Source organism: Archocentrus centrarchus, unplaced genomic scaffold (genome assembly GCF_007364275.1).
Source record: "Archocentrus centrarchus isolate MPI-CPG fArcCen1 unplaced genomic scaffold, fArcCen1 scaffold_42_ctg1, whole genome shotgun sequence".
Lineage (NCBI taxonomy): Eukaryota > Metazoa > Chordata > Actinopteri > Cichliformes > Cichlidae > Archocentrus > Archocentrus centrarchus.
In genome coordinates this window covers 557,338-567,920 of record NW_022060268.1, presented here as the reverse complement: position 1 = coordinate 567,920, position 10,583 = coordinate 557,338, and the positions used below count along the sequence as shown (strand labels likewise).

The 10,583-nt window shown below is 47.5% G+C and overlaps 1 protein-coding gene across 1 annotated transcript; it reads right to left on the bottom strand.

Annotated features, from left to right (window-relative positions):
- Positions 1-355: 355 nt before the first annotated feature.
- On the bottom strand, positions 356-7,204 carry LOC115777073 (E3 ubiquitin-protein ligase TRIM21-like). Its single transcript, XM_030724896.1, has 2 exons — positions 7,097-7,204; positions 356-2,364 (listed from the first exon to the last, which is right to left on the bottom strand). Exon 2 carries the CDS (start codon positions 2,353-2,355, stop codon positions 700-702), a length of 1,656 nt encoding a protein of 551 aa, XP_030580756.1. The 5' UTR covers positions 2,356-2,364; positions 7,097-7,204; the 3' UTR covers positions 356-699.
- Positions 7,205-10,583: the final 3,379 nt, after the last annotated feature.

Genomic DNA, 10,583 nt, shown 5'->3' with positions numbered 1-10,583 from the left:
TCTGACCCAGATTAATCTGTAACTGTGTGAAAAATGCTAATTAAATTTAATAATTGGACTCCTTATTCTGCTGTTTTGTGTCATTACTGTTCGATGAACGAACACACAGAAACTTATTGATTAAAATGACCACTTTATTAGTTTTTAACAATATTCATGGTTTGATCAGATCAGTTTATCAGTTATTTCTCTGGGCTGCTGGGGGGTTCCTATGAGGAACTGAGTGTTTCTTCTTCTCTCTGTTTATCCTCCACTCTTCATTTAATCATTAGTTATTATTAATCTCTGTCTCTCCCCCCTCAGCAGATGACCACCCCTCCCTGAGCCTGGTTCTGCTGGAGGTTTCTTCCTGTTAAAGGGAGTTTTTCCTTCCCACTGTCACCAAGTGCTGCTCATAGGGGGTCGTTTTGACTGTTGGGTTTTCTCTGTATTATTGTATTAACAAACTTTATTGTGAAATGAAGCTTTTTGACATTTATTCTCTGAGATTTTGTCTTCAGCTCGAGTCTCGATTAGTGGGAAAATTTCCTGATTCAACTTTTCTTCTGTTTGCATCAAATTCCAGGAGAATCAAATCAAAGTGTGAATCAGAGTCCACGATAATCCGATTCTAGAGGAAACATGGAAACTGTAGAGGATTCACACTGAATATGTTCATTTGGTCCCTTCAAGAAAAATCAATCAGTTCATCAAATAAAATCAGTCGCTGATCGACTCAGTTTGATTGACAGGACAGATGATCAGAGGAGCAGAATTTTCACCATCATCATTCAGAAAGGGACTGAAGTATGGGTGGAGTTTGTGAGTGAAGGAGCAGCCAGTAAAGGAGTAGATCAGAGCTGCAGCATCTACATCATAGAAGGAGACCAGACCCTCCTCATAATCCACAAACACCCCCACCTTCTCAGGACCAGGCTGAAGACAGAGACTGACTGAAGGACCAGCAAGAGCTTTGTACTCATTTCCATTTCTGAGCCACACAGTCCAGAATCCATCCTGAGGTCTCAGTGTGATTCCTCCCTTCCTGTTGATGGACTCTCTGGCCACTCCTAAATCCCAGTCAGTCTTTCCTTTAACCTGAACCTCAAAGTAAAATCTGCCTGAAGAGAAACTCTGCTTTCCTAAAACATTAACACACTGAGAAAATCTCTCTGGGTTGTCTGGAAGTTCCTTCGTCACATCACTATCGTGTACTTGTTTTCCATCATCAGACAGGATGAGATCAGGATGTGCTGTATCAGGATCAAGAGTCACATCCACTGCATACTGCTGGACCCTCCTCAGCTCAGCCTCAAGCAGCTTCTTCATGTCTTTCCTGAGTGTGTCCTCCAGCTGAGCCACAGCTCTCACCACAGTCCCCTCATATGATGGTGGATGGATGCTGACCTCTGTCCAGTCCTTGGTGGGTGGAGCAGCTTTGAGGGAGGAGAAGCTTTGGAGGAGGTGGAGGTGGTCTTCAGAGCGTGAGAGCTGCTCCACCTCAGAGCTTCTCTTCATCAGCTCAGAGACTTCCTGTTCCAGATCTTTGATGAGACCTTCAGCCTGTTTCTCTGTTGCTTCCTGTTTGTCTTTGATCTCCTTCATGAGCTCCTTCAGGCCTCTCTCAACAGACTCCATCAGAGCAGTGAAGACCTGAACACCTTCTGCTTCCTCTCTGTCTGCAGCATCTTTGCTCATCTTCACTGACTCTCTGATCTGCTGAATCTTCAGTCGTCTCTTCTGGATCATCTGCTGAATTTCAGCCTCTGTCTTCCCCAGCTCTGCCTTCTTTCCTTCATATTCTTCTCTCAGAGGAACAAACTCATGGTTCTTGTGGTCTAAAACAGGGCAGAGCGCGCAGACACATGTCTGGTCGGTCTTACAGAACAGCTCCAGAGGTTTATCGTGCTTCGTGCACATTCTTCCTTCCAGGTTCTCCTCAGGCTCCACCAGCTGATGTCTTTTCAGACCTTTCGTGGTCAGATGAGGCTCCAGGTGAGTCTGACAGTAGGAGGTCAGACACACCAGGCAGGACTTCAGGGCCTTCAGTTTGGTTCCAGTGCAGACGTCACAGGGAACTTCTCCTGGTTTGGCAGCTTGTTGCTCTGAGCTGCTGCTGCTGGCTTTCTGCTGAGCTTCACGTCTGAACTGAGCAACCATCTCAGAGATGAAGGTGTTGACCCTCAGCTGAGGTCTAGTGGAGAAAGTCTCCTTGCACATGGGACACTGAGACCTCTGATTGATGTCCCAGTGCTGGGTGATGCAGGTCTTGCAGAAGTTGTGTCCACATGGTGTGCTGACTGGATGAGTGAACACATCCAGACAGATGGAGCACAGAAACTGATCTTCAGATCGCAGATTGCTGGCAGCAGACATGTCTGCACTCTGAGGGAGGAAGAAGAGAAACACACTGGATTTAAACTTCAGGTTAAAGTTCATCTTTAAAAAGAAAGAAACCAGTGTCAGTATTAAACTCTTTACATGTGTCTCTGAGCAGTTTGAGTTATGGATGCTCTGCTGTGAGCTCATGCTACTGCATCTCCTCACAGACTGCATGAGTGTGAACAGTGAGGGGGTGTCAGTGAGGCTGCAGGGTGGAGAAGTGGGTCAGTCTGGGTGCTGATGATGGGTGGAGCTGCCTCAGCTTGCTCCTCCACACCTGCTGTGTGTCTGCTCATTAAGGCTGTGCACTAAATCACTGCTGGAGCTGCATTTCTTTGTCACCACCATGATGGGAATTTGGTTTTTTTTTTGTGCGTCCGTGTTTTTCCAGCCTGGAATTCCCTCGTGGTCTCCTAAAAGTCTCCCAGGTGTTCCTGTGAGAGTCTGCAACACCCAGCCGGCCACCTGCCTCTGTGTCCCCCTCAGCCAGTGCCTTTCTGTTAGTGATGAGCACAGCGACACCTGCTGGCTAATCACCACATCTTGATAACGCTGCTCTGTGAAACAGTGACACAGAAAAGCCCGGCACAGTCCCAAACAAAGCTGCGTATTATACCAACTATCAATAATTATGATTATATGATTATGAAATTCCCGTAACAGTAGCTGTGATTGTAAAGGGTCTCAGTAAATAGTTTTCTCTCTGTTGTCATTGGTGAGGCTGTTTCAGTTTTTAGTTGCCTCGTTTCCTGTCATCATGGCCTCGGGGAAACCCTCAGAGTTTGGATGTGTTTGGTTGACTTTAAGCTTTCTGGAGTTCATGTCATCAGGTTTGTTTCACACCAACAAAGCTAGAAGCTGGAGCAGCCTTAGACTTAATTCACAGTTAATTCAAAATGTCTTTAAATAAATAAAAATAAATATGTTTTCCTTCTTTATTAAAGGCTTTGTTTTGCCAGTTGGTGGAAGCTTCCACCTTGGTGGCCTCAGAGTCTCGTCTCTGCTCTTTGTGGATGATGTTGGCTTCATCAGGTGGTGGCCTCCAGCTCACAGTGGAACAGTTCACAGCTGAGTGTGAAGCAGCTGGTATGAGAATCAGCACCTCCATGTCTGAGGCCATGGTATCAAGGTAGAGTGCCCACTCCAGCTCAGGGAGCTGCTGCCCCAGGTGGAGGAGTTTAAGTATCTTGGAGTCTTGTTCACGAGCGATGAAGAAGGAAACGGGAGATCGACCGACAGATCGAAGCTGCGTCTGCAGTGATGTGGACGCTGCACCGGTCTGTCGTGGTGAAGAGGGAGCTGAGCGTAAAAACGAAGCTGTCGATTTACCGCTCGATCTAAGTTCCTACCCTCACCTATGGTCAGGAGCTCTGGGTAGTGACTGAAAGAATGAGACTGTGAATGTGGTTTCTGATATGCCTGTGTTTAAACTCCATATATGGTTTTCTTTAAGAGATGTAACAAAGCTGAAGGCCTTTTCTTTAAAGTCCTCTTCTCTCCTTTGACCAAATAAGGAAAGGTCTGCATTCCTAGGCTCCCTGTATGGCTGAAAACTGCCTGAAACTGGTTCTATTCATGGAGCATGAACAATGCAAACAGATGTTGGGGTCGAACTCTGTGGTATATAAAGTAGGAAATGCTGATGTTCAGGAGAGACAGAGATGACACTTGGCGGTCTCTCCCAGGCACAGACTAGGAGTGCTCGGTATGACACTGTTCTCTCTTGTAAATGAATCTGTTATTTTAAGAAGAACTTTGTCAGTGGAGAATTTCTTCACTACATCCACAACACGAATACAAGCAGCAGCAATGAGCTTCCTTCAAAGGGTGGCTGTCCTCTCCCTTAGAGATAGGGTGAGGAGTGCAGTCATTCAGGAGGGGCTCAGAGTGGAGCTGCTGCTCCTCCACATCTAAAGGAACCAGTTGAGGTGGTTTGGACATCTGATCAGGATGCCTCCTGGGTGCCTGTTGGGTGAGATGCTCTGGGCATTTCCTACCAGGAAGAGGGCCTGAGGCAGACCCAGGACACGGTGGGGAGATTATATCTCTTGGCTGGCCTGGGAACTCCTTGGGGCCCCCCAGATGAGTTGGTGGAGGTGGCTGGGGAGAGGGAGGTCTGGGCTTCTGTGCTTAGGCTGTTGGCCCCACGACCCTGCACTGCTGTGGATGTCACATCCTGTAACATGAGCACGATGTTTGAGTCAGTCTGAGGATTTGAACCTGCAGCCTTTCTCCTGCTGTTCAGGACATATTTACAGCAGACGCTGTCACGGTCCTGAGCCGTGTGCCCAGGTTTGGTTCTGTATTTGTTCCTTGAGGTTCTGTTTTTGTTGTATTTCTGCTGTTTCTAAGTTTGTGTACAGTTTACATTCTCAGTTTGATTTCCTGAGCCTAGTTCTTAATATTTCATTCCCTTTGTTTCCTGGTGTTCTTGTGTTCCTCTGCCTGTTTTATCCCTCTGTGTCCTGCTCCCTTGTGCTGTGCATCATATCTGTTTTTACTTCCTGTGTTGTGTCTGTATTAATCATATGTTTAGATTCCCTCAGTGTGCCTCCCAATGTGTCAGGTCTGTGTTTCTGTGTCCCTGTTTATTCACTTCCTGTTTTATTGTCCTACTGTCCTGTTTCCTGTGTGTTGTGTTCAGTTTTGCTTCCCCTGTCTTGTTAGTGTCATTCAGTCCAGCTGTTCTTTCCAGCTGTTTCCTCTTGTCTAGTTACCTTGTGTATATATATTGTCTGAGTTTTTCCCCATCTGTAACTTGAGATTTTGAGTTATGTATCTCAAATTTTCATGTTAATAACTTGAAATTTCAGCTTAGCACTGCCAATCAGGAAGAAAGAGCTAATTTGCTTATAACCTGGAAGCAGATGCTGCCAGAGCATGTGCACTAAAAATGGGGTCGCGACAGTATCAGTGAGCTAGCAGTTACTAGCAAACCTGAACAAATTGTTGGCATGTTTTTGACCTTCAATGATCAAAATGTCTTCTCACCAAAAACAGCTGCATAAAAGGTAAGGAACCAACGTTTTCATGTTGATCTGTTGGACAGCTGATACCTTCAGCTTCCTGCTTCCAGTTAACAAGGAAATGATGTACGGATCACGGAGCTTCCTGATTGGCAGTCCTAAGTAAAAATTTTGAGTTATCAACATGAAAATTTGAGATACATAACTCAAAATCTCAAGTTACAGATGATTTTTTTATTTTTTTTTAGTAGAGGAAACAAGCTTCCATAGACGACGGCACAACAAAGGAAAAAGGAAAAACTCAGACAAAAAATTTGGGTTATTAAGTCGAAATTTTGAGTTACGGATGGCGACTGTTTTTTGTGTCCTGGGTAGCTCATTTAGGAGTGCTGCCATCTGGTGGACATTTGATATCCAACAGTCCTATTGTTACGTTACACGCTGGCTGGCGGATCTTTTAGCATAAGTATGCAATTATTATGTCAAAATCAGAGGACTGAAGAAGCAGGAGCATGCTGAAACTGAAGTGCTAACATGTACAGGTGCTTCTGATTATGTTGCTCTAACAGTGGATCAGACTCAGCTCAGATCACCCAGAACACGTCCTCTATTTTCCACATCTTTTTCAGCTACTGGATTCACATAATGAGGCAGTCATGTGATTTCAGAAAACTGGGCCTGGTTTGGGTTTTGTCACGTGATATTCTGAAAAATGCTCCGGGCCTCGACACAGGCCTCGGGCTTTGGTACCAGCTGCAACATCACTGCTCTGCCTGCAACACAGCTGACTTGTGACATTATGACTTGACCGGTGCAGACCCAGGGGATGCAGCTTTCATGAGTCTCGAGGACTTTCAAATTCAGCTCCTCATTTCCCAAGTACGGTGGATATTGGCTTCCCCCGCAGGAAAGAAGGAGGAGTATAGACAGCAAATGTGCAGTTTAGTTCACTCTTGGCCTCGGTATAATGACTTTGTGATGTCATGGATTAGGGACTTTGTTTCCACCGATGAGTCTCCATCTCCTCAATTGCCACACTCTCCAATCCACCACTGCAGCCATCTCCAGCCCTCTTGCACCTCTGTCAACTCATCCACACTTCCTCTGCTCTCCAGCTTCTCTCCTTCACTGCTGCCTGTTTCTTGTCTTAGGAAGAGCATCTCGTGACTGTTTGAGACCATTTCCCAGCCTGCATCTGCCAACGTGGGCTTTCTGTGGACATCCCAGCCCTGAAAAACTGTGTTTCATGTTTCTGAGCTGGCAGATAAAGAAGACATTTCCCATCATGCTTTAAACCTGGATATCTCAGAGGACATTTAAGCTTTGCTTCACAGACTGCTTTTGTTCCTCTGCACACACCAACAGACTGTTTCTCATGTTTTTACTCTGGACGTCTTTGTGACTGACTGCTGTGCACCTGAAATACCTGCCCTGCTAACAACTGCTAGAACGCCTGAGGCTTCCCCTGTGCCGGAGCACCCTGTACCCAGATCTGTTCCTCGGGTGAGGGCGGCTAAGGTTCATCCAGTCTGAAGCTCTGCAACCAGAGTCACCAGCATCTTCAAACTCATTATTATCAGGCTGTCCTAAAAGCTCCCTGAAAAGCCTTCAGCTGATCCAAAATGCTGCAGCTAGAGTACTGACAGGGACTAGAAAGAGAGAGCAGATTTCTTCCATATTGGCTTCTCTTCATTGGCTCCCTGTTAAATCTAGAATCCAATGAACTGCAGATTTGTGTGGAAACAGGAAATGTGATCAGCTGCACTCACCACTGTTGCTGAGAGGACCCTGATGGACTCGGTGAATCTTCTTTTAGAGACAAACAGGACTCGACTGCAGCTCTGCTGCTGCTGCTCTCTCACACTTTCACTTTCACTTCTGGAAAAATGAGCTGAACTTCTCATATTTCAGGTGTTGCTCCGCCTCTTCCTGTAGATGTTTGTCTGGTTTTGCTGCCCCTCCCTTCACAGGATGAGGAATCAGCCGGTTTATACTCAGTGACAGTGTGCAGCAGGTGGGAGGAGTGAGGAGTGCTGTGAGGGTAAAGGTCACACAGTAATGACGTCCTCAGGTGATCAGAAGAAACTCACCTGGATTTCCTTTTTCCACAGCAGACTGAGAGCCTCTGGTGGCCACTGAAGGAGGTCACAGATGTTCTCTCTGAGCTGAAACGATGGTTTAAACTGAAAATGTTAGAAATGAATTCTTTAAAGCTCTGATCTCCTTCCAGCTGCTTCCTGTACCACCTCTTTAGTTTCTGTTAAAGCAGCAGAGTCCTGACAGGGTAGATCCTCATGCCCCTCACTGAGAGCACTGGGCTGTTAGTGAGGGGCAAATATGGTGCTGTGTTGGATGAACTGGTTTCCTTGTTGTTGGGCTTATCCCCTCCTGAGATAATGATAGTGAGTATTCTGCATTTAAGAGGAATATATGCTGACTGATTGTGGCTCAGCTGATGTCAAAGATGTGCCATGTGTTCCTGAATTAACATAAAGTCAAGGGGACCCCAGGCCTCCCAGCTCAACGGGATTCCCTGTGTGTGTGTGTGTATGTGTGTGTGTGTGTGTGTGTGTGTGTGGGGGGGGGGGTCGTCAAGGGGACCCCAGAGCCAAGCGCGTAATGTGCAGGGGGAGATAGGAGGGTGCAGTTCGAAAAAATGAAAAGCGCTCCAAAAAGCAGACAACCAACAATTTTTCAGTGTTGGTCAACAACACCCCCTTGTAAAAAGCAGAAACATCAAAATGAGGTAAATGTAGATGTATTGTTGATGATTTAACCCTTGTGCAGTTAGGGTCATTCAAGATGGTCATTCAAGATGGCGGCGCGCATAGTCGCAGCGGCTCAGTGCTCTCCTTTTCGGTGCTCTGTGAAATTGTGTATGTTGTTATGTGTGCTTCAACTGTGGCTCAACACATCACCATTATGTCGGGCGGACATTATAACATACAGACGGCACGAACTCCTACATATAGGAGCACAAAGTGAGCAGGCGGTTACGGCTGACTTCCTCCACTCTCACAACATCCCGGTGGACATCGCCAGACCACCTGGCTCTTTGTGGTTCATCATCCCTGTGAGGGGCGGTCGCAGACGGAGACGGCGCAGAGAAAGGAGGCAGAAAAGAGGCGGCAGAGCTGGCGTTTTGGAGAGGCTACGTAAACGGCCTCATAGACCTCCGTTACCCAGTGTTTTCCTCGCCAATGTAAGATCACTCCCGAATAAAATGGATGAGTTGAGACTGCTGGTGGCTACAAACAGGACCGTGAAGGACTGCTGCGTTTTGCTCTTCACTGAGACCTGGCTTCATTCATCCATTCCTGATGCAGCCATCGAGCTAGCCGGCAGGACAACGCACCGGCATGACAGAATGCGGACCTCCGGTAAGAGCAGAGGAGGGGGTGTGTGCGTGTATGTAAACAACAGCTGGTGTACAGACAGTATGACTGTGAACAGCCACTGCTCTCCGGACCTGGAGTACATGACTGTTAAATGCAGGCCCATCTATCTGCCCCGTGAGTTTACAGCTGTTTTGATCACTGTTGTTTATCTCCCCCTGATGCTAATGCTAACTCGGCTGTTAGTCTCTTACATGACACGGTTTGCAGTCAACAGAGCAGATATCCTGAGGCTGTACACATCATTGCAGGAGACTTTAACCATGTCGATTTAAAGACTGTTCTACCCAAGTTCCATCAGCATGTTAAATGCCCTACAAGAGGGAACAACACACTGGATAAAGTCTACTCTAACATCAAGCTGGGTTTCAGGGCTGTGCCACTGCCACATCTGGGCCAGTCAGACCATCTGTCCCTGCTTATGATTCCAGCATACACCCCCCTCAGCAAAACTGCTCTTTCTACATCTAAGACTGTTCAGACCTGGCCTGAAGGTGCCTCTCAACAGCTGCAGGACTGCTTTGAAACAACTGACTGGGACGTATTCAAGCACCAGGACCTGGAGCAGTATACCTCGGCTGTTCTGGACTACATCAAGTTCTGCACCGACACTGTAACTGTGGACAAGAATATCCGGGTTTTTCCAAATAGAAAGCCATGGATGAATGGAAAGGTGCAGAGCTTACTCAGAGAAAGGAACATCGCCTTCAGAGCTGGTGATGGGGCGCTTTACAGCGCTGCCAGAGCCAACCTGAAGAGGGGCATCAGGGAGGCCAAGGCTGTGTATAAGAGGAGGATTGAGGACTGTTTCCAGAGCCACGACTTCAGGCAGTTGTGGCAAGGGGTTCGGCATATTTTGAACTACAAACCCAGCCTGTTAGTTGATCAGCGCAACATCAATCTGGCAGAGGAGCTGAACAGCTTCTTTGCACGCTTTGAGGTACAGCAATCAGAGACAGCCATCCAACATCCATCAGCAGGCAGCAGCAGCATCCTCAGGCTGCAAGAGCAAGAGGTGAGGCGTATGCTGGAAACTGTGAACCCCAGGAAAGCTGTGGGGCCCGATGGTGTCTCTGGACGGATACTGAAGGTCTGTGCGGCTCAGCTGGCTGGTATTTTTACCAGCATTTTTAACCAGTCCCTGAGCCAGGCTGCTGTCCCTTCCTGCCTGAAGTCCTCCATTATCGTCCCCATCCCCAAGAAGAACACTATCAGAGGTTTGAATGACTACAGGCCAGTAGCACTAACACCAATTGTTATGAAGTGCTTTGAAAAGCTTGTCCGGGCTCACGTCATCTCCAGTCTCTCTCCCAGACTAGACCCCCACCAGTTTGCCTACAGAGCCAACCGGTCCACAGAGGACGCCATTGCCACAACCCTCCACTCTGCCTTCTCTCACCTGGAGCAGGGGGGGAACTACGCTCGGCTGCTCTTTGTGGACTTCAGCTCGGCGTTTAACACCATCCTTCCTGGCAGACTGGTGACTAAACTGTCAGATCTGGGGATACCACGCTCCACCTGTCTTTGGATCAAGGACTTCCTGACAGACCGTTCCCAGAGGGTAAGAGTAGGTCCCCACCTCTCTTCAGCCATCAGCCTCAGCACCGGCTCTCCACAGGGCTGTGTGCTGAGTCCCCTACTCTTCACCCTCTACACACATGACTGCACCTCCATACATGCCAGTAACTGCATCATTAAGTTTGCGGATGACACCACTGTGGTGGGGCTCATATCAGGCGGGGATGAGTCAGCATACCGGGACGAGGTGCAGCGGCTGTCAAGGTGGTGCAGTGAGAATAACTTGATCCTGAACACCACTAAGACAAAGGAGATGGTAGTAGACTTTAGGAGGACAACACAT